Here is a 24,159-nt window from a genome sequence, read left to right as displayed (position 1 = left end):
CGGGTGGAGCTGTGGTGGCGCGCTGCTGCGACCTGACCCCCGGAGATTCGGAGGCTCCAACCGCAGGTCCGGTGGACAGTAATATCGGGAGCCCGTGAGTCCCTGCTGGGAGACCGCTTTTCGGGGCTTCCGCAACGGCGACTTCTCCCGCCCGAGTTGCGGGGTCGTGGAGTACCTGGAGCGGGGCCTTACATCATCGCCTGGCTCCAATAACAAGACCCGGAGCGTGGCCTTGCATCGCCCGGCGCGGCGTTAATGGCCGCGGGACAATTGCCATCGCCCGCCGGGGGCTTTGACTCTGACATCGGGAGGGGAATGGGGAGTGCAGGGGAGAGATAAGTTTTTGCCTTCCATCACAGCGAGGAGGAGATGCGCTGTGATGGATGTCTGTGTAAATTGTGTTGTGTCTTGGGTCTTTTTTTCTTGTGTGTGTGACTGCATAAACAACATTTCATTTGAGCCTCTATGAGGTTCAAGTGACAAATAAATTGTATTGTATTGTATTGTATTTGTATAATGGTATCTGGACACACTTATCTGTTTTGTAGTAAATGCCTGCTATGTTCTGTGTGCTGAAGCAAAGCAAGAATGTCATTGTCCCATAAGGGACACATGACAATAAACTCACTTGAACTTGAATGGAAAAGGTGAACAGAGAGAGAGAAAATGTCGATGCTAAGGGGGGACTGGGACAAGAACACGAGAGGTGCGTTACCTGAAATTGGAAAATTCATTGATCATTCTGTTGGATTGTCAGTTACTCTCAAAGAAATGAAAATGTCAGTACACAAAAAACATCTTAAAAGCAATCTTGTGCTCAATAAAGACCCAAAGTGCTGGAGTAATTCAGCGGGTCAGGCAGCATCTATGGAGAACATGCATCAGTGATGTTTTGGGTCAGGATCCTTCTTCAGATTGAAGAAGGGTCCCGATCTGAAATGTCACAGAACAATGTTCTCCAGAGATGTTGCCTGACCCACAAAGATACTTCAGCACTTTGCGTCTTTTCAGGTAAACCACCATCTGTAGTTCCTTGTGTCTGTCATTGTATGTCATGTTGTTACTTGTGAATACTTGGCCAATAAACTTACTTACTTACTTCTTGTGCTCAATATAGTGGAAAATAATAATTGAAAAAAAAAATTCTGAATGCCGAAGGTACCAATAACTCCAACATGAAAAGATTGATATTCATGTTTTGTTGGCTACATGCATGGAAATTATTTCTTAAGTATACTTTAGGTCAACTTTATAGAACTATCTACAAGGTTAATAATGGTCTTATATACTATGACCAATCATATTTTCAACTGGTGTCAAGGAAAACATTTCCATTTGTTTCCTTTAAATATCGCTAACTTTAAAAATAAAGATTACAATTATTTTTCCTTGACACAGAGGGTTGTGAATCTGTGGAACTCTCTGCCTCAGAGGGCGGTGGAGGCCTGTTCTCTGGATACGTTCAAGAGAGAGCTTGATAGGGCTCTTAAAGATAGCGGAGTCAGGGGATATGGAGAGAAGGCAGGAACGGGGTACTGATTGTGGATGATGATATTCCTTAATTATCAACCACTGAGCAAACTTGACTGTCTCGACTTGTAATTCCTCACATATACAATATTATTTGAAACGATAAAACTTTATTTATCTCAGGAGGGAAATTGATCTGCCAATAGTCACAAAATACATGAAATTAAAGTGACGAGTGGAAAGGCTTGGGGGACGTGCAAAGATTGGGGGGTGGAGGGGGAGTCAGTCTCAGTCTACCCCATGACAGAAGGGGAAGGAGTTGTACAGTTTGATAGCCACAGGGAAGAAGGATCTCCTGTGGCGTTCTGTGCTGCATCTTGGTGGAACCAGTCTGTTGCTGAAGCTGCTCCTCGGGTTAACCAGTGTGTCATGGAGGGGGTGAGCTGTATTGTCCAGGATGCTCCACAGTTTGAGGAGCATCCTCCCCTCAAGACCACCTCTCATGAATCCAACTCCGCCCCCAGTACGGAGCCAGCTTCCCTGATGAGTTTGTTGAACCTATTGGCATCCGCAGCCTTCGCTTTTTCAGTGTTTTGGTATTATTCCTATGAAGAATAATGAACATTTTGTCATTTTGAAAGGGTTAATGTGGAGTTTAATCAAATTATATTATCTTACTTCAAAAGCAATGATATGTTTCCAAATAATTGGCATAAAATTGATATTATAATGTAAGCATTATCTGTTTGGCAATTGCCGAAGCTGTTCATCTGGTACAATGTTAAGTGGAAAGCAATTTGGTATTTTGAGTTGTTTCATCTCTTGAAGTATTTTGTGTTGCTAATAGAATTCATTATGCATATTTGATAATCGTACAGAAACAGGTAATTCCCAAGTTGTCAAACAAATGATTGATAGTTTCATATTTCTATTTTACTTGCAGCATGATAAAGAACAAATCCAAGCGAGCAACCTGGCAGAAGTGGTTCACAGTTGCAGTATCAGTTACACTATCTGTTGTTAGTACGGTTGTACTCTGGGACTATCTGCAGGAGGATGACTTCAAAGAAGTGTTTGCTCGACAGACAGATATCTTGGAAGGAAAGTTTTTCGAAGTACCATGTTCCAAAGATTATGAAAGTTACAAACGATTTGCAGGTCAGTAATTGTTCCTTTTTAAAAAACAATTAATATATGTGCAGAATTAATATATATGAGTCTGAGCCTTCAGTCTGGCGCCTGTAATGGCCTGTTTTATGTAGGGGGTGCGGAGGGGGGGGGGGGGGGGGGAGATCAAGGGAAACTTATTTCAGTCACTTAGCGGGGTGTTCCGATCCGTCCCCACGCCGGAGTTTCGATTATCCCAATGCGAGGGCCTCGGACATCGCACCGTCGGCAGCGGCGTACTGCGGAGGATTCAAGGCCCTGAGCACCGGTGTACAAAGGAGGACTGAACTTTATTGCCTTCCTTCACAATGACGATTGTGGATTCCATTGTGGTGGATGTTTATGTTACATTTTATTTTATGTGGCTGTGTGTATTGTTGCTTTCACTTAGTATGGCTGTATGGTAACTCAAATTTCACTGTACCTTAATTGGTACCGATCCATGTCCTCCAGCGATGCTGTCTGCCCACTGAATTGCACAATATATATGCTGTGTATAAAATCTGTAACCCTATAACTGCATAACCAATAAGTTGCCAAACTGGTAACAATGCAACACACACTGCATTGGTGCCAACAGCATAGAATAGAATAGTTTCTTTATTGTCATTTTAACATGAACCATGTACAACGAAATTTAAAATGTCAGCCAGTCAGTGCAGCATTCAAACATTTCTAAAAGCTAACGATACATACAAGGTAAAATATTAAAGATAAACAACTAAATAAATATCACGGACAAAGCACGCATACACACCCAACCCTCCATCCTTCTGTCGATTCCACAGTTACCACAGTTCCTTAGTCTGTATCGCCCCTGCGTTCCTTGGCGGCTACATTTAGTGCTTTTATAGCAGTGGGGTAAAAACTGTTTTTTAGTCTATTTGTCCTTGTCCTTGTAGATCTGTACTGTCTGCCTGACGACAACAGTTCAAACAGGGAGTGTCCGGGGTGGGAAATGTCCTTTATGATATTCTGGGATTTTTTGGTGCAGCGGGAACTGTGTAAGTCCTCCAAGGTAAGGAGAGGGCAGCCGACAATCCTCTAGGCGTTGTCAATGGCCCTCTGGAGCGCTTTCCTCTGAGCCGCTGTGCAGCTGGTGTACCACACGCATACACAGTATGTTAGTATGCTCTCAATGGAGCACCGATAAAAGGACAGCAGCAGTCTCTGAGTGATGTTATTCTTCCTGAGCACCCTCAGGAAGTGCAGTCTCTGCTGGCCCTTTTTCAGCAGCGCAGTGGTGTTCACGCTCCACGTCAGGTCCTCCTCAATATGGATTCCCAGGAAGCGGAAATACGCCACCCTCTCTACACAGTCCCCTCTGATAGTCAATGGTACCATGTCCGTTTTGTTCTTCCTGAAGTCTATTATTACTTCCTTTGTCTGCATAATGATAGAACTAGAAGATCTTAAAACCAAGGGGTTAAATCAGAGATTTCCATTCCTGTCACAACTAGTCATGAATGGTGATGGCCAATTAAACAGCAAATGAATGGCACAGTGGTGCAGCGGTCGAGTTGTTGGCTCACAGCACCAGAGCGCCGGGTTTGATCCTGGCCTCGAGTGCTGTCTGTGTGGAATTTGCGCGTTATCACTGTGACCGCGTGGGCTTAACCCGGGTGTTAACATCCCAAAGTCATGCAAGTTTGTAGGTTAATTGGCTTCTGTAAATTGTCCCTAGTGTGTGGGATAGAGCTTGTGTGTGGGTGATTACTGGTCGGTATGGACTCAGTAGGCCAAAGCGCATGTTTACGCGCTATTTCTCTAAATTACACTAAGCTAATAACTAAGTAATAGCAGCGCATTTGGAAAGCAGTGACAGGATCAGTCAAAGTTAGTATGGATTTACGAAGGTGAAATCATGCATGACTAATCTTCTGGAATTTATTGAGGATGTAACAAGCAAAATGGATAAGGGAGAGCCAGTGGATATGTCTATCTGGACTTTCAAAAAGTCTTTGACAAGGTCCCACACAATGTGCAAAATTAGAGCACATGGTATTGAGAGAAGGGTATTGACATGGATAGAGAACTGGTTGGCAGACAGGAAGCAAAGAATAGGAATTAACGGGTCCTTTTCAGAATGGCAGGCAGTGGCTAGTGGGGTGCCGCAAGGCTTAGTGCTGGGACCCCAGTCATTCTAAGCTGTGAATCAACTGAACTGTGAGTCTGCAAAGTACTTGCAATAAATGAAAGGGAAGGTGCAATGGGACCTGGGTGTCCTTATCCATCTTCACTGAAAGTAAGCATGCAGGTACAGCAGGCAGTGAAGAAAGCTAATGGCATGTTGGCCTTCATTGTGAGAGGAATTGACTTTAGGAGCCAGGTCAATGTGAATGTGGGCAAACCGGTGAGGAGGGAGCACAAAACCCTGGAGCAGTGCATGAACATGCCGCTGGGCCTTGGACCTCTGGCAGGGAATGCAGGCTCGAGCCTAGGCCACAACCTGCTTGCGAAGGCCATGCCATACGAACTTGGCCGCCACCAACGCAGAAGTCGCCCGGATGGAAGGATGAGCCAGCCCGTGAATAGAATCAAACACACGCCGCTACCAACCCGCAGGGACGATAAGGTGCGGCTGCCCAGTGGAGACATCGCACAGGACCGTCACACCTGCTGGACCAAATGGAACATCGGCAACACCAATCCCGTCACGGCAGTCCGATAGCCTTGCATCTCGTCTCCATCGCACTGTGTAGCAGCCAGCCCAGAATAGTCCAAACCCAGGGACACGGCCATCAGAGCACGGACCGCAGGGCGAGACAAAGCATCGGCCAACTGCTTGCCCGCCATGTGCCGAACATCGTGGTAAATTCGGAAACGAACGCCAGGTGCCGCTGCTGACGAGCAGACCAGGGGTCGGACACCTTCGTGAAGGCAAACGCGAGAGGCTTGTGGTCAGTAAATGCCGTAAACGTCCTGCCCTCCAGGAAATACCAGAAATGCCGGACCGCCAAATAAAGAGCCAGAGGCTCACGGTCGAATGCACTGTAGTTCCGCTCAGGAGGGCGTAGATGCCGGCTGAAGAAGGCAAGCGGTTGTCAACGACCGTCGATAAACTGCTCCGGGACCTATCCGACAGCAGTATCCAAAGCGTCAATGGTGAGGGAGGTGGGATTAGCGGCCCACGGGTGCACCAGCATTGCGACATTGGCTAGCACCTCCTTGGCACCATCGAAAGCGGCCTCGGTCTCGGCGTCCCATATGAGATCCCGCGGCTTACCGGCCAGGCACTGGAACAAATGCCGCATGATCCGAGCCACCGCAGGTACAACATGAAGGTAAAAGTTCACCATCTCCACAAACCCCTTCAGCCCCTTGATGGTGAGCGGCCGAGGGAACTGCCAAAGCACCTCCACCTTGCTGGGTAGAGGGGTGGCGCCCTGTGGGGTAAAAAGGTGCCCAAGGAAGGAAATGGAGCTGAGACCAAACTGGCACTTTCTGGCGTTAACGACCAGGCCGTGAATCCGGAGCTGCTGTAACTGCACGCGAAGGTGCTCACAGCCGCTGGCGACCAGAATGTCATCGAGGTATACGAAAACAAAGTCCAAACCGCGAGCAACCATGTCCATTAGGCGCGGAAAAGCCTGCGCAGCGTTTTTATGTCCGAAAGGCATTCACAGCCACTGATGTAATGATGGCACATCGTCGTGGTAGACAGGAATCTGATGGTAGCCGCGCACCAGATCGACCTTGGAGAATATGGTAACAGTATCCAAGTGGGCCGTGAAGTCCTGGATGTGCGGGACTCGGTAGTAATCAGCGGTTGTGACGGTATTCAGGTGGAGATAATCCGCACATGGCCACCACCCGGCAGACGACTTGGGAATCATATGCAGTGGGGAAGCCCAAGGGCTGTCAGAGCGCCGCACCATCCCCATGTCCTCCAACATCTGGAACTCTTCTCTCGCTAAACGCAACTTGTCGGGTGTGAGCTTGCGCGCCCCTGCATGCAGCGGAGGGCCAGTGGAGCGGATGTGATGCACCACTCCATGTTTAGGTGTGTCCGAGTGAAATCGTGGAGTCAGGTTCTCCGGGAACTCTGTCAGGATCGGAGCATATGCCCCACCGACGTCAGATGTGGATCTGAGCTGCGGATCGGGGAAAAACGACAGGTAACAATAATAGCTCCAGTTACTCGGAGGAGCTCTGACTCACTAACACACCCTAAAAAGCCTGCGAGCGAACCCCCGCGGTCTCGTGACGGAACCGACCAATGATGGGGGTTCTGACCTCCCCACCCCACCACTAGGTGCCGCTACAACTAATCAAAGTATCGTTGAATCATCGTGCTTATTCAATTGGCAGGTGCAACTGCAGTTAGAATTATGGAGTTTTTCTTGTGTAGGAAAGAACTGCAGATGCTGGTTTAAACCGAAGATAGACACAAAATGCCAGAGTAACTCAGCGGGACAGACTGCCTGTTACCCCAGCATTTTGTGTCCATCTTGAGTTTTTCTTGTTGTTGAATTATCAAACTGAGAAGTTTCCCTGTCTATGTTGTATCATCAAAGTTTGTCTTTAGATCTTTTGTTTTAAGTGTTTTGTCTTTTTTTAAATTTTTAATAGGTTGTACTCCAACAAAATGCGGCAGAGCGGTGCAAGACACAGTGGTTAATCGAGAGGTAGCTTTGAAGATGCTACGGTACTGCTATTTAAAAAAAATTAATAATACCTCAATAAATAAGATGGAGAAAAAACAGTGCAATACTTGGTTATTTGTTATTTGTTAGCTTAAATATATTTGGCTTGAAGGGAAAAAGAGGGAAAAGAGTGTTTTATTGTCATATGTCTCAGACAGAACAATTAAATTCTTACTTGCGGCAGCGCAACAGAATATGTAAACATAGTACTCTGTAAATAATATAATGAACGAGAATTTCAGTGTGTGTGTATGTATATACACACACACACACACACACACACACACTGAACTTTAATTAGGCAAGGCAACTTTAATTAGGCAACACAGCTTTAGCATTTCCAAACCAAAGGCAACGCATCTTTAGCATTTCCAAACTATATTTTCAAACCACATTAAGGGCACTGACAGGTCGGTAAAACAACTAACAGTTAAGTAGACATGTGTTCAGTGTTATTCACAGCTCAGACTGAGAGACTTGACCCTCTCGCTCCCCCATCTTGCCCCAACTGAGGCATTCAACAATTCCGGGTTTTATAGTCCCTCCGGAAGGGACGTGTCCTTCAGGAGAGAGAATCTTTAACATTTTTTAAAGACTAATAATTCTTTTATTTTTCATCGATGGGAAAAATCCTCTTGTCCTGCACAGCGGAGGGGGCCTCTGAGTAAGATGGCCAAAAATCACAGCCGTAAGTGGCAGCATTTTTTCTAAAATCAATATACAGAACAACAGGAAGTGGTCAAGATCAGACTTTTAGTAATATAGATAAACTGACGGCTGTAGGAAAAAAGCTGTTCCTGAACCTAGACGTTATAGTTTTCAGGCTCCGGTGGCAGGAATGTAATGAGAGTGTGGCCAGGGCGGTGTGGGTCTCTAATGATGCTGGCTGCCTTTTTGAGGCAACGACTCCTGTAAATCTCATCAATGGTGGGGAGGTCAGAACCTGTGATGGACAGGGCAATGTTCACCACTTTTTGCAATCTTCTTTGCTCCTGGGAGGACAGGTACAATCAATCATGTGAAATTTAGAATACCATGCATTAGGAGCGTGAAGAGTTAACAAAACAAATATGTATTATGGATTATGTTAGTAATTGGAAATGGAGGACTGAATTAACTTACCCTATTCTCCAACTTAAAGTGCACTTGCTCCTATTAGTCCCACTCTGCTTGGTAGGCTGCTGAACTCAGCACTTTAATGGACGACTGCACATTCCTATCTAGCCACATTGTTTAGTGTTGTTTAGTTTAGAGATACATCGTGGAAACAGGCCCTTCAGCCCAACGAGTCCGTGCTGACCAGCGATTCCCGCGCACTAACACTCTAGGGACAATTTTACATTTATACCAAAGCCGATTAACCTACAAAATTGTACGTCTTTGGAGTGTGGGTGGAAACCGAAGATCTCTGAGAAAACCCACGGGGAGAAACGTACAAACTCCGTTCAGACAGCACCCGTAGTTGGGATCGAACCCGGGTCTCTGGTGCTGTAAGGCAGCAACTCCACCACTGCACCATCGTGCCGCCCTAAAAACCGTGAAAAGTTTGGAGATTTAATGAAGTTGAGCAATGAAGGTTAATTTGGATTGGTTTGGGGTGTATCTTGGAAAGTCAAACCAGGGTACAGGGTCCACCATCGATTGTCCAGAAACTGGTGGTCCGGCATCTCCTTTAATCCAGACAAATTACAAGAGCACACATGAAGTTCCCTCTCGAAAATGTAGTGCCTAGGCTGGGTGAGGTGGTTGATCCTGACCTCATCGGGACTTTTGCGGCCGATCGGCAGGTCGAACCTGCCCCCTCTGTCCGGGGCTCTGGACAGACAACATTTCAAGTTGGGACCTTCCCTCAGCCAAGTCTGAAGAAAAGTCTAGACGTGAGACAGCACCTGTCCACTCTCTCCACAGATGTTGCCTATAGAGATACAGCATGGAACCAGCCCTTTGGCCCATCGAGTTCACGGTGAACATCCATCACCCATGTTATCCCACATTTGCATCCTACACACTAGGGGCAATTTACAGAAGCCAATTAACCAACAAACCTGCACGACTTTGGTATGTGGGAGGAAACCCACGCAGTTACAGGGAGAACGTGCAAACTCTGTACAATTGCACCTGAAGTCAGGATTAAACCTGGGTCACTGGGGCTGCAAGAAAACTCTTTACTGTTATTGCGAGCATTAACCTAATCTGTGTGAGGTTTCTCCAGTGTATGGACAACTACATCGTGAGCAATGAACGTTGCACACTAAATTGGAACAACTGCAAGTGAATACACGGGGTGGCACAGCGGCTAAATGTGACATTTAGGCTGGGTTAAGTGGCCGATCTCGACCACATCGGGAATTCCACGCCGATCGGCGGGTCGAATTTGCCCCCGTAGCCAGGGCTCAGGAACTCCAGCCAGACCGGAGCCGGCAGATCAGTTCCCATAGCCGACTTCCAAGGTCGACTTTGCAGGCTAGTATCTCTGGCTCGGCGGCCTAGGCAGACCGTTTGATTCCTATTAAATCTTTCCCCTCTCACTGTTTTGCTCAATATTTCACGGTTGTTGTTTGGACTATATTTGTTCATGTAATCTAACATTTTGTTTGCAAAAAGAAAGTTCACAACATGTCACTAAAAAGATTTGACAAAGAAGCAATAGATTCATGCAAATTAAAATGTTAATGTTTACTTTGACTCAATTAAATGAGGTAAGGCCCACTTAAACTGAGCTGTAGTAACATGTGGCAAATAAAATGTGGATCTAAATGATACCTTCCCCGTTTCAAACTTTACTTTTTATTTGCAGCATAGCAAAGAGAGGCCTATCGCTGGGTGGCTCGGATGGTGGGGTAAGTGGCTCAATGTTATGAACTTTCATACTTAAATAGCAAACTCTTTTTAAAGTTTCTATTCATGGGGAAGTCTAGAACTAGATGTCATAGCCTCACGTTCTTTATGCGGGATATCAACATGTAGAGGAACCGACGAGAGAGCAGGCTATTCTAGATAGGTATTGAGTAATGAGGAAGGGTTAGTTAGCAGTCTTGTTGTGCGTGGCCCCTTGGGCAAGAGTGACCATAATATGGTTGAGTTCTTCATTAGGATGGAGAGTGACATTGTTAATTCAGAAACAAGGGTCCTGAACTTAAAGAAAGGTAAAGCTGAGGGTATGAGACGTGAATTGGCCAAGATTGACTGGCAATTGATTCTTAAAGGGTTGATGGTGGATATGCAATGGAAGGCATTTAAAGACTGCATGGATGAACTACAACAATTGTTCATCCCAGTTTGGCAAAAAAATAAATCAGGGAAGGTAGTGCATCCGTGGATAACAAGGGAAATCAGGGGTAGTATCAAAACAAAGGATGAAGCGTAAAAATTAGCCAGAAAAAGCAGTCTACCAGAGAACTGGGAGAAATTCAGTCCAGCAGAGGAGGACAAAGGGCTTAATTAGGAAAGGGAAAATAGATTATGAAAAAAAACTGGCAGGGAACATAAAAACTGACTGCAAAAGCTTTTATAGATATGTGAAGAGAAAAAGATTAGTTAAAACAAATGTAGGTCCCTTGCAGTCAGAAACGGGTGAATTGATCATGGGGAACAAGGACATGGTAGATCAATTGAATAACTACTTTGGTTCTGTCTTCACTAAGGAAGACATAAATAATCTGCCGGAAATAGCAGGGGACCGGGGGTCAAATAAGATGGAGGAACTGAGTGAAATCCAGGTTAGCCGGGAAGTGGTGTTAGGTAAATTTAATGGATTAAAGGCCAATAAATCCCCAGGGCCAGATAGGCTGCATCCCAGAGTACTTAAAGGGAGTAGCCCCAGAAATAGTGGATGCATTAGTGATAATCTTTCAAAACTCTTTAGATTCTGGAGTAGTTCCTGAAGATTGGCGGGTAGCAAATGTAACCCCACTTTTTAAGAAGGGAGGGAGAGAGAAAACGGGGAATTACAGACCAGTTAGTCTAACATCGGTAGTGGGGAAACTGCTAGAATCAGTTATTAAAGATGGGATAGCAGCACATTTGGAAAGTGGTGAAATCTTTGGACAAAGTCAGCATGGATTTATGAAAGGTAAATCATGTCTGACGAATCTTATAGAATTTCTCGAGGATGTAACTAGTAGAGTGGATAAGGGAGAACCAGTGGATGCATTATATCTGGACTTTCAGAAGGCTTTCAACAAGGTTCCACATAAGAGATTAGTATACAAACTTAAAGCACACGGTATTGGGGGTTCAGTATTGATGTGGATAGAGAACTAGCTGGCAGACAGGAAGCAAAGAGTAGGAATAAACGGGTCCTTGTCACAATGGCAGGCAGTGACTAGTGGGGTACCGCAAGGCTCAGTGCTGGGACCCCAGCTATTTACGATATATATTAATGATTTGGACGAGGGAATTGAATGCAACATCTCCAAGTATGCGGGTGACACGAAGCTGGGGGGCGGTGTTAGCTGTGAGGAGGATGCTAGGAGGCTGCAAGGTGACTTGGATAGGCTGGGCAAGTGGGCAAATGCATGGCAGATGCAGTATAATGTGGATAAATGTGAGGTTATCCACTTTGGTGGCAAAAACAGGAAAGTAGACTATTATCTGAATGGTGGCCGATTAGGAAAGGGGAAGATGCAGCGAGACCTGGGTGTCATGGTACACCATTCATTAAAAGTAGGCATGCAGGTGCGGCAGGCAGTGAAGAAGGCGAATGGTAATTTAGCAAAATTCATAGCAAAAGGATTTGAGTATAGGAGCAGGGAGGTTCTATTGCAGTTGTACAGGGTCTTGGTGAGACTACACCTGGAGTATTGCGTACAGTTTTGGTCTCCAAGTCTGAGGAAGGACATTATTGCCATAGAGGGCATGCAGAGAAGGTTCACCAGACTGATTCCGTGGATGTCAGGACTGTCTTATGAAGAAAGACTGGATAGACGTGGTTTATACTCTCTAGAATTTAGGAGATTGAGAGGGGATCTTATAGAAACTTACAAAATTCTTAAGGGGTTGGACAGGCTAGATGCAGGAAGATTGCTCCCGATGTTGGGGAAGTCCAGGACAAGGGGTCACAGCTTAAGGATAAGGGGGAAATCCTTTAAAACCGAGATGAGAAGAACTTTTTTCACACAGGGAGTGGTGAATCTCTGGAACTCTCTGCCACAGAGGGTAGTCGAGGCCAGTTCATTGGCTATATTTAAGAGGGAGTTAGATGTGGCCCTTGTGGCTAAGGGGATCAGAGGGTATGGAGAGAAGGCAGGTACGGGATACTGAGTTGGATGATCAGCCATGATCATATTGAATGGTTATTAGCAGGCTCGAAGGGCCGAATGGCCTACTCCTGCACCTCATTTCTATGTTTCTATGTTTCTATAGCAAAAGGATTTGAGTATAGGAGCAGGGAGGTTCTATTGCAGTTGTACAGGGTCCTGGTGGGACCACACCTGGAGTATTGCGTACAGTTTCGGTCTCCTAATCCGAGGAAGGACATTCTTGCCATAGAGGGAGTACAAAGAAGGTTCACCAGACTGATTCCTGGGATGTCAGAACTTTCATATGAAGAAAGACTGGATAGACTCGGTTTGTACTCGCTAGAATTTAGAAGATTGAGGGGGGATCTTATAGAAACTTTCAAAATTCTTAAGGGGTTGGACAGGCTAGATCCCGATGTTGGGGAAGTCCAGAACAAGGGGTCACAGTTTAAGGATAAGGGGGAAATCTTTTAGGACCGAGATGAGAAAACATTTTTCACGCAGAGTAGTGAATCTCTGGAATTCTCTGCCACAGAAGGTAGTTGAGGCCAGTTCATTGGCTATATTTAAGAGGTAGTTAGATGTGGCCCTTGTGGCTAAAGGGATGGAGAGAAGGCAGGTACAGGATACTGAGTTGGATGATCAGCATTGATTCTATTGAATGGCGGTGCAGGCTCGAAGGACCGAATGGCCTACTCCTGCACCTATTTTCTATGTATCTATGTTTCTATGTTTCTATTAGGAAGATGAGGCGAACTTTGTTTAGTGAATCTTTGGAATTCTTTGCCATAGAAGGCTGTGGAGGCCATGTCAGTGAATATTTTTTGAGGCAGAGATAGATAGATTCTTGATTAGTACAGGAGTCAGAGGTTATCGGGAGAATGGGGTTAGGAGGGAGAGATAGATTAGCCATGGATGGTGGAGTAGGCTTGATGGGCCGAATGGCCTAATTCTACTCCTATTCCTTATGACCTTTAATACACTGCTAAATGTTGACCAAGTTTTCTCATGTGATCAGCTGAAAGACATTTTTACTTTGATGCATCATTCGGCGTTCATGTTTTATCTGACTGAGGAAGTGAAGCAGTGGAACTTTAGTCCACTATTCCAATCAGCAAGAAGAGAAACCGCTGAAACTGCGCAGCAGCTTATATGTCATTTGTGGAGCAAAACTGTGCAAAACCTTTTAAATGTGAAGTGTTAACCTCCAGACCTGCTGGGTTTGACAGCAGTTTCTCTCCACGTTGTTGAATTCCTTACCTGCTGCTTTTTGCTGATTGTTTATGGCAATGAAGCTGCTTGATTCTAACACGAAACCATTTGCTTCATTTTATCTATAGGAATTAACTAGTTTTCACACGGTTATTAAAAATATAAAGCAATTCAATTTTATATTGCAAAACATTACGAAAATTATGGTAGTTTTGCAGTGGGACAAGTGTTGTATTGCACGTGGCAATCATTAATTTGTTGAATTCTCTCTCTATTTGCAGGCCTCCATTCTTGATCTACACTCGGGTGCTCTCTCCATGGGGAAACAGTTTGTCAATATCTATAGGTAAGACATGGTTTTCCACAGTTTGGACTTTCTTTAGCAGTTTTAGAGATACAGCGTGGAAACAGGCCGACCGAGTCCACGCCGACCAGCGATCCCTGTACACCAACACCATGCCACACACCAGGCACAGGGAGAACGTACATACTCCGCATAGACAGCACCCGTAGTCAGGACCGAACCTGGGTCTCTATCATTGTAAGGCAGCAACTTTACTGCTGCACCACCCTAAATGTTCTTCATGGCCTGGGATCTTACAAATTATTTGGATGAAGAATACCTCATAGAGGAAGGAACCTTATCACCCCCATCTGTTTGGACTGGAGTTATGATGATGATAATACTTTATTATCACATGTACCTAGGTACAGTGAAATACTTTGTTTTGCATACAATTCAGTAAAACCATACTATAGATAAGCACAAGCGTAGATAGGCATGAAAGTGCAACGTTTGTGATGCAATAGTCGACTTCAGAGAATTTACACAAAGGTTCTACAGAATACAGTCTTATCTTGACACTGATCCTCTCCTCCATCCACTGACCTAGACTGCAAATCTATGCCTTTTATTTCCTCTCTTCATTTGGGGAGTGCAGTTTATATGTAAAGATTTTCTGCCATTATTATGTTTTTGTGCCAGCATTGACTTGTTCATTGGCATCCCTAAAATTCAGCCACATTCAAGTAAAAATAATAAGCTATGGGCAGAAGATAGAGATAAAATGCTGGAGTAATTCAGTGGGTCGGGCAGCATCTCAAGGAATAGGTGACGTTTCGGGTCGAGACCCTTCTTCAGACGGAGAGGAGAGAAACTCAAGGTATGGCTCTCATCTTGACAGCCAGAAGGGGGGCTACATGAGGATGCTGTTCATAGACTTCAGTTTAGCCTTCAACACGATAGTCCCCACCAGACTGGCCGAGAAGCTACTGGAATTAGGGCTCAACACCCCCCCTGTGTGCCTGGCCCTGGACTTTCTCACCGCCAGGCCCCAGGTAGGCAAGATGGGAAGGAATACATCGAAGTCCCTCACCCTGAGCACAGGATCGCCCCAGGGTTGCGTCCTCAGCCCCCTGCTGTACTCCCTGTACACACATGACTGTGTGGCTAGGTTCAGCTCCAACTCAATAATCAAGTTTGCTGATGACACTGTGGTGGTGGGCCTGATCTCAGACAACGATGAGAAGGCCTACTGGGACGAGGTGGCTGATCTGGCACTATGGTGCCAGGACAACAGCCTCCTCTTAAACATCAAAAAAACTAAGGAGCTGATCGTGGACTTTAGGAGGGCACATCATCCGAGGACGTACACTCCATTGAGGATAAATGGGAATCCTGTGGATATGGTGAGCTGTTTTAAATATCTGGGAGTCCACATCTCTGAGGCTATGACATGGACATCACACGCCTCAGCACTCGTGAGTAAGGCAAGGCAGCGCCTTTACCACCTCAGGCAATTGGGGAAATTCAGAGTGTCTCCGAGGATCCTCCAGTGCTTCTACTCAGCAGCTGTGGAAAGCAGCTTGTCCGGAAATATTACAACCTGGTTTGGGAATTGCTCTGCCCAGGACAAAAAGGCTCTGCAGAGAGTTGTGCATTAGACCTAACGCACTATGGGAACTTCACACCCCCTTGCAGGAACTATACATCAGGAGGTGCAACTCCAGAGCCAACAATATCATGGGAGACCCCTTCCACCCTAGCAACGGACTGTTCCAGCTGCTACGGTCAGGCAAACGCCTCCGTTGCCATGCTGTGAGAACGGAGAGGTTGAGAAGGAGTTTCTTCCCTGAGGCCATTAGGACTGCAATTTCACCAGGGACTAACTTTACTGTACCATTTTACTGTTTTTAAAAAAAAATTGCTGTTTTTTTCCATTTTTCCTTCCACCCACAATATTTAATATGTAAAAGAAAATGATTCTGTTCCATTCTGTTTGTGGTTTGTTTGGTTGTTTGGTTGTTTGTCTTTTTGCGCAAAGTCTGCGAGCATTGCCACTTTTCATTTCACTGCACATCTCGTATGTGTATGTGACGAATAAACTTGACTTGACTTGAGATTCAGAACAAATTGGAGCTAACACATGACCAAGGAAAAGTGGAGCCCACAGTGGTCCATTGTTGACTGTGGAAGGGATGATAACAAAAGGATACAAACAGTGAAACTAGCAGGACAACTAGGGTGGGGGAGGGACGGAGAAAGAGTGAATGCAAACGATACTTGAAATTAGAGAAATCAAATTCATACCGCTGGGTTGTAAGCTGCCCAAGTGGAAAAAAGGTGCAGTTTCTCCAGTTTGCATGTGACCTCACACTGACAGCGGAGAAGGTATAGGCAGGGTTGATCATCAGGATATAGTTCAAGGTGTCAATCAGGGATTTAGACCTGGCCAATGCCCTTTTGGAGCCCCACAATCCAGTCTTTGTCTCTTCCTGACCTTGAAGATAGACTCAAAATGCTGCAGTAACTCAGCGGGACAGGCAGCATCTCTGGAGAGAAGGCATGGGTTACGTTTCAGATCGAGACTCTTCTACGGACTGATGTCAGGGAGTGGGATAAGTGTATAGATAAGGAAGTGTAAGGTGTGAAAACAGGTGAAAACAAAATGTATAAAAATGGCCTTTATAAAAATCTGACAATGGGCACTTTAACCACATGTGATTTTTTTCTATTACAAGTCTCAAATTGTGGAGTACAGAGGCAAATAAATAAATGATGAGTCTGTGTCCCAAACATTATGGAGAGCAGTGCAGGTCATTGTTAGTTGGGAGAGGGTAACAACAAAGCAAACAGAGAGATAAAATGTAGTTGGAGACATTAAGACGGGTCTAAGAACTGGGAAGGGGGAGAGGACGGAGATAGAGAGAGAAAGCAAGGGTCACTTGAAGTTAGAGAAGTCAATGTTCACACCGCTGAGTTGTAAGTTGCCAAGTGAAATATGAAGGTACACAAAAATGCTGGAGAAACTCAGCGGGTGCAGCAGCATCTATGGAGCGAAGGAAATAGGCAACGTTTCGGGCCAAAACCCTTCTTCAGACTGATGGGGGGCGGGGGGAAGAAGGAAGGAAAAAGGGAGGAGGAGGAGCCCGAGGGCGGGGGGATGGGAGGAGACAGCTCGAGGGTTAAGGAAGGGGAGGAGACAAGGGCTAGCAAAATTGGGAGAATTCAATGTTCATCAGGACGCAAGCTACCCAGGCGGAATATGAGGTGCTGTTCCTCCAATTTCCGGTGTTGCTCACTCTGGCAATGGAGGAGACCCAGGACAGAGAGGTCGGATTGGGAATGGGAGGGGGAGTTGAAGTGCTGAGCCACCGGGAGTTCAGGTAGGTTATTGCGGACTGAGCGGAGGTGTTCGGCGAAACAATCGCCCAACCTCCGCTTAGTCTCCCCGATGTAAATCAGCTGACATCTAGAGCAGCGGATGCAGTAGATGAGGTTGGAGGAGATACAGGTGAACCTTTGTCGCACCTGGAACGATTGCTTGGGTCCTTGAATGGAGTCGAGGGGGGGGGGGGGGGAGGTGAAGGGACAGGTGTTGCATTTCTTGCGGTTGCAACGGAAAGTGCCCGGGGACGGGGTGGTACGGGAAGAATTGACAAGGGAGTTGCGGAGGGAGTGGTCTTTGCGGAAGGCAGACATAGGGGGAGATGGGAAGATGTGGCGAGTGGTGGGGTCACGTTGGAGGTGGCGGAAATGGCGGAGGATTATGTGTTGTATTTGCCGGCTGGTGGGGTGAAAGGTGAGGACCAGGGGGACTCTGCCCTTGTTGCGATTGCGGGGATGGGGAGAGAGAGCAGTGTTGCGGAGTATGGATGAGACTCTGGTGCGAGCCTCATCTATGGTGGCGGAGGGGAATCCTCGTTCCCTGAAGAACGAGGACATTTCCGATGCCCTGGTATGGAATGTCTCATTCTGGGAACAGATGCGGCCTAGGCGGAGGAATTAGGAGTAGGGGATGGAGTCTTTACAGGGGGCAGGGTGGGAAGACGTGTAGTCCAGATAGCCATGTGAGTCAGTTGGTTTATAGTGTATGTCGGTCAGAAGTCTGTCCCCTGCGATGGAGATGGTGAGGTCAAGGAATGGTAGGGAAGTGTCGGAAATGGTCCAGGTGTATTGGAGTGCCGGATGGAAGTTGGTGGTGAAGTGGATGAAGTCAGTCAGTTATGTGTAGGTGCAGGAGGTGGCCCCAAAGTGAAATATGAGGGGGGGGGGGAGGAGGGGGGGGGAGGGCGGGGGGGGGGGGGGGGGGAGGAGGGGGGGGGGGGGGGGGGGGTGGGTGTGTGGGGGGGGGGGGGGGGGGGGGGGGGGGGGATGGGGGTGCAGGGGGGGGGGGGGAAGAGGGGGGGGGGGGGGGGGAAGAGGAGGGGGGGGAGAGGGAGGGGGGGGGGAGAGGGGGGGGGAGAGGAGGGGAGGGGGAGAGGAGGGGAGGGGGGAGAGGAGGGGGGGGGGAGAGGAGGGGGGGGGGGGGGGGGGGGGGGGGGGGGGGGGAGAGAGAGAGAGGGTGCTTTTTTACTTCAACCCAAACAACCATTTGCAGGTAGTGCTTTTTTCCTCAAACTAACCATATTTTCATTTTCAAACCACATTATGGGTACTCACAGTGCTGTAGACATTTGTCAGTGTTATTCAGAGCTCTGATTGAGGCACACCACTTGCAGAGACTGATTGAGGCACACCACTTGCAGAGACTGATTGAGGCACACCACTTCCTGGTTTTATAGTCCCTCCCCTTCCCTCCAGCAGAGGCAGCAGAGCGAATGGGGAATTTTGTAAAAACATTAATATCTCTGTCATTTTTCATCGACGGGAAAAATCCTCGGCACACATGCGGCGGAGGGGGGCTCTGAGCGAGGTGGCCAAAAATGACGGCCGTAGGTGGCGGCGTTCTCTCGGAAATCGCTGCACTGAAGGCCAAAAGCAGTCGAGAACAGTAATTAGTGGCATTTAGTAATATAGCTTACAGTTCCTCACTAACCTAGCTGGAGGCCATTTGGCCCATTAAGATTATGCCAGCCCTGAGCATTTCCATCTATTCCAATTCCCCACTTATTTCCCAGTGTGAAATTTCTTAGCGCATGGTGGTGCAGCATTAGAGCTGCTGCCTTACAGTGTCTGCACAGAATTTGTATGTTCTCCCTGTGACTGCTTGGGTTTTCTCCGAGTGCTCCGGTTTCTTCCTTCATTTCAAAGATGTGTAGGTTTTGTCGGTTAATTGGTTTCTGTAAATTGTCCCTAGTGTACACGGTGTGAAGAGATTGCTGTTCAGAGTGGAATCTGTGGGCCAAAGGGGCTTTCAACGCTGTATCTCTAAACAAGACTAAATGACTGCCTTGTCCCAACCAATTCTCTCACCAGCCATCAACACCAAAAGTAATTTAAATTACTACTCAGCCTACTGACCAGTGTATCTATGGGATGCAGGAAAAAATTGGACCATCAGGGGTAAAATCAATTGGTCACTGGGAGAACATGGAAACTCCTCACAGACTGTACCCAAGACCACAGTTTAACCCAGGCCGTGGGATCTGTGAGATGCTGGTTTCATGCTATTTAGGGGTTCATAAACTCCAAATAATGTAGACTTTAGAGATATGGCATGAAATCAGGCCCTTCAGCCCAACGTGTCCGCAACAACCAGCAATCACCCCCTAAACTAGCACTATCATACATACTAGGGACTAGTCGCAACCTGTACGTTTTTGGAGTGTAGAAGGAAACCGGAGCACCCGGAGAAAACCCATCTGGTCACAATGAGAATGAAGGAACTCCATGCAGACAACGCCCGTAGTCTGGATCGAACCCGGGTTTCTGGCTCTGTAAGGCAGCAACTCTACTGCTGCACCACCCTGCCACTTCAAATTCTTCAAACTATTGCAAATTTGTACAATTTGGATGTGTTTCCATTCTTATTTAAAGTTTCGATAGCCGGGTCTGACTTCACATGGTGATTTTTAAGGCTATATACATACAGTCTGTTGTCCTGACCCCTGAGTGAATTAGCAAAGTTGTCCCCTAATCTGGTGCAGGACTCACAAAAAGTTAATTTGCAAGTCAAACCGGTAGTAAGGAAGGCAAAGTCAATGTAACATTTATATTTCACGAGGACTGGAATACAAACACAGAAATGTAATGCTGAGGCTCTTTTAGGCACTGATCAGGTTGCATTTGGAGAACCATGAGCAAATCTGGACCCCATATCTGAGGAAGGATGTACTGGCTCTGGAGAGGGTCCAGAGGAGGTTTACAAGAATTATCCCAGGAATGAGTGGGTTGCATATGATGAGTGTTTGACAGCACTGGGCCTGTACTTACTCGAGTTTAGAAGGTTGAGGGGGGACCTCATTGAAACTTACAGAATAAAGAAAGGCATAGATAGAGTGGATGTGGAAAGGATGTTTCCACTGTGGGAGAGTCTAGAACCAGAGGTCATAGCCTCAGATTTAAAGGGCACTCTTTTAGAAAGGAGGTGAGGAGAAACTTCTTTAGTCAGAGGGTAGTTAATCTGTGGAACCTATTGCCACAGAAAGCTATGGAGGCCAAGTTAGTGGATATTTTTCAGACAGAGATAGACAAATTCTTGATTAGAACAGGTGTCAAGGGTTATGGGAAGGCAGGAAAATTGGATTAGGTGGCAGAGATCAGCCATGATTGAATGGCGGAGTAGACTCGATGGGCCGAATGGCCTAATTCTACTCATGGATCTTGTGAAGTTGTGAATCTGGAGAAAGAATGAGCAGAAGGAAGACTGTGGTGACACATCAGCCTCCTCTCCTGTAAGCTGAATAACTGGAATTACTCAATACTGTTTCTGCTGGATTTTATGTTTATTACTGGTGAAGGTGTCAGTAGCTGAGGGACTGCCAACCTTTCTCTAAATATTCAATTTTGCTTTTAAAACATGGCTTTTCTCCAGCTGACATCACGCTAAAGTTGTGTCTCCAACAAGCTGCCAGTGTCTCTCATCATTCGGGCCAAGGCGGCACAGTGGTGCAGCTGGTGGAATTGCTGCCTCACAGTGCTCAAGGCCCGGGTTCCATCCTGACCTCTGTGTGGAGTTTGCATGATCTCCCTGTGTGTGTTTCCTCTGGAGACTCTGGTTTCTTCCCACATCCCAAGTTCGTAGGTTAATTTTCCTTTATAAATTGCCCCTAATGTGGATGAGAAGTTGGGTTTATATAGAACTGGAGTGAATGGGTGATCGATGGTCGGCGTGGACTCGGTGACCCAGAGGGCCTGTTTCCATGCTCTATCTTTCAATCAATTATATATTGTAGTATACTTTGTGCCATTATTGTCTCAGCTTAATATCCAATATCATGCAAACTGAATTTTTCTGATTGTTATCCGTGTTTATCTTTTGGAGGTGGGCAAAGATCACACAACATTACACATGGTTTTCCTGGAATTACTCTGAAATGTTCCTAGATGGATAATCCCCAGATAAAGAATGTTTTTGCATGAATTGAAACAGCATAGAATACACAGGGTGGAATAATTTTAAAGGGGAATTAAACTGAGAACTGTATAAATTGTCAATTCAACATTACATTTGCAGGTACTTCGGCGATCAAATAAATGATTTATTTGACGAGGAAGACTTTGCATTATACAGGTAAGAAAATTCTTGTTGTTTATTCTGATAACTTTCTCATGTAAGGATAGCTCAATAAAAGGTTTGGTCTGATGAAGGGTCTTAATCCGAAAAGTCACCTATTTCTTTTCTCCAGGGATGCTGCCTGACCCGCTCAGTTACCCCAGCATTTTGTGTCTATCTTCAATAAAAGGTTGACTGATACTGATCTCTTGAAGATGGGACACATGAAACTGCAGGTGCTGTTGAGCCAAACACAATGTGCTGGAGGAACTCACTAGGTTAGGCAGCTTCTGTGGAGGAAATGAATAGATAACGTTTCGAGTCGGGATCCCTCTTCAGACTCCATGACTTCCACAGATGCTGAACATGGAAACAAATAAAACAGAATTTAAAATTAAGAAACTTATCTCTTTTAATACCAATAGTCAATAATCCATCGTTTAAACCATCAATCATAGACAAATCATATACAATGGGAAAGAATGGGAATCAAAACGCTCGAAGATCTGTATGAATTGGGGAATTTACTATCATTTCAACAACTACAACTGAAATATAATTTGAAAAATAACCAATATTTTAAATATCTTCAAATTTGTGATTATCTGAAAAAACACACAAAAGACTATCATAATATGCCTTCCGACTTATTGGATGAAGCAATGAAGACAAAGGCGGAATCAGCTAATTTAATATCGTACCTATATAATATCATTTTAAACATAGAAATATTGTATTGTTGTATTGTATTGTATTCAATTTATTGTCATTGTCCCAATTTGGGACAACAAAATGAATTTTCCTTACAGGCAGTATCATTAAAAAAAATCACAAAGAAATAATAAAAATAAATAATAAATAAATAATAAAACATATTAAAAATAAAATTGAAATTGAATTAAAATTTAAATAAAAAAAGCACAAACACAGAAAGTCCACAACACAACATAACATATATGGCACCCAGGTGAGGAAGGCACCATAGTCCAGCCAGCCTCCCCTCCATGTTCATCCGTGGTCGGGGCCTTCCGAGCACCCGCAGACGCCGCCCCAGGTGGCCCGATGTTCAGGCCCTCACGCCGGGCTGGTGGAACGCCGACGCCGAACCCCGACGGTGAGCAGCCTCCTCCTCAGCGGCCCGGACCTCCTGGATCAGCCGCCTCCCGCAGCCGGAGTCTGCAGCTCCTGAGTCCGCTGGCCGAGCTGGGCAGAGTCACAGGACCCCGCGCTGTTAGTCAGCGCCGCCCGCGTTGGGAGCTCTGCAAACCGCAGCTCCATGATGTCGGCAGCAGGTCCAGCACTCCGGCTCCAGATGGCGACCCCCGGTAAGGCATCGCCAGCCCCGCGATGTTCCAGCGCTGTCCCTCAGCGCCGCTGCTGGAGCTCCGGTCGATCCCTGCAGGAAAGGCCGCGCCAATCCAGGCAGGTAGGCCGCTGTGGGGGGGGGGGGGGGGGCGAGGACGCGACTCGAATAATAGTCGCGTCCTCACCAGGAAGCGGCTGAAGTACGGTATCCCCCGCACCGTGCCCTCTTCCCCCACATAAAGACACCAAAAAAACACAAAAAAACACACTTTTACATAACTAAATAAACAAAAAAACAAAAAGATACCGGGCTGTAGGTGGAGGCTGCTGGCACCAGCGCCACCGGAAATACCCACAACAGATGGAATTAGAAAAGATTGGGAACAAGAATTAGCTATAAAAATCTCAAAAGAGACCTGGGATAATCATTTACTACAGGTGCATAAATGTTCGATCAATGTACGACATACGCTCATCCAATTTAAAACATTACATAGATTATATTATTCAAAAACTAAATTAAATAAAATCTTCCCTAATGTTTCACCAATCTGTGATAAATGCCTGTGTCAAGAAGCTACCATAGCGCACTCTTTTGTTTTTTGTACAAAAATCCAAAACTTCTGGTATGAAATATTTGATATTTTTTCAAAATTGATCAAAATAAAACTGGTACCAAAACCAGAATGGATTATCTTTGGAATATCGGAAGGTAACCCTGAACTAAACGTGTTTCAGAAGAATTTATTTAATTACGGGCTAATAATGGGAAAAAAGCTTATACTTAAATTCTGGAAAAATGCGCCCACACCAACAATAAAAATGTGGATATCAAATATGTTTGAAACATTACATCTGGAAGAGATGGGATTCCTCTTAGCAGGTAAAGCAGACCAATTCCAAAAGACGTGGTGTATGTTTCTGGACCTATTACAAGTATGAGGTGCAATAGTAATTTAAATAAATAAATAAATAAATAAATGGTATCAGGACCTGGTAACGGGAGGTAAAACAACAAAAACAGACTTGGTTGGTGGTCCCCTTTCTGCGTAGTTTAATGTAGAGCGATTGTTCCCATTTTCTCTTTCTTTCTTTTCTAGGATCTATTTTCTCACTTTACTTCCTTCTCTAACTTCTTTTCTAAGGGGCTTTCTTTTCCCAACACTCTTGCACTTCACGACT

The 24,159-nt window shown here is 45.8% G+C and overlaps 1 protein-coding gene across 4 annotated transcripts in view; it reads left to right on the top strand.

The window, feature by feature from the left end:
- Nucleotides 1-24,159, top strand: part of uts2r2 (urotensin-2 receptor 2) — a 41,421-nt gene that overhangs the window by 1,679 nt on the left and 15,583 nt on the right. For 2 of the 4 annotated variants that reach the window (XM_055653621.1, XM_055653620.1), the window contains exons 1-6: nucleotides 551-706; nucleotides 2,414-2,628; nucleotides 7,210-7,285; nucleotides 10,081-10,123; nucleotides 14,017-14,081; nucleotides 21,634-21,690. In XM_055653621.1, the coding sequence (XP_055509596.1) occupies nucleotides 639-706; nucleotides 2,414-2,628; nucleotides 7,210-7,285; nucleotides 10,081-10,123; nucleotides 14,017-14,081; nucleotides 21,634-21,690 (524 nt within the window). In that variant the 5' untranslated portion in view covers nucleotides 551-638. Of the gene's footprint in view, nucleotides 1-550; nucleotides 707-2,413; nucleotides 2,629-7,209; nucleotides 7,286-10,080; nucleotides 10,124-14,016; nucleotides 14,082-21,633; nucleotides 21,691-24,159 lie in introns of those variants that run through there. The other 2 variants (XM_055653619.1, XM_055653622.1) reach the window with 2 other exon arrangements.

The sequence above is a fragment of the Leucoraja erinacea genome, chromosome 23 (assembly GCF_028641065.1).
Source record: "Leucoraja erinacea ecotype New England chromosome 23, Leri_hhj_1, whole genome shotgun sequence".
Lineage (NCBI taxonomy): Eukaryota > Metazoa > Chordata > Chondrichthyes > Rajiformes > Rajidae > Leucoraja > Leucoraja erinaceus.
The sequence above is the reverse complement of the archived record's forward strand: the minus strand, read 5'-3'. Positions and strand labels throughout refer to the sequence as shown.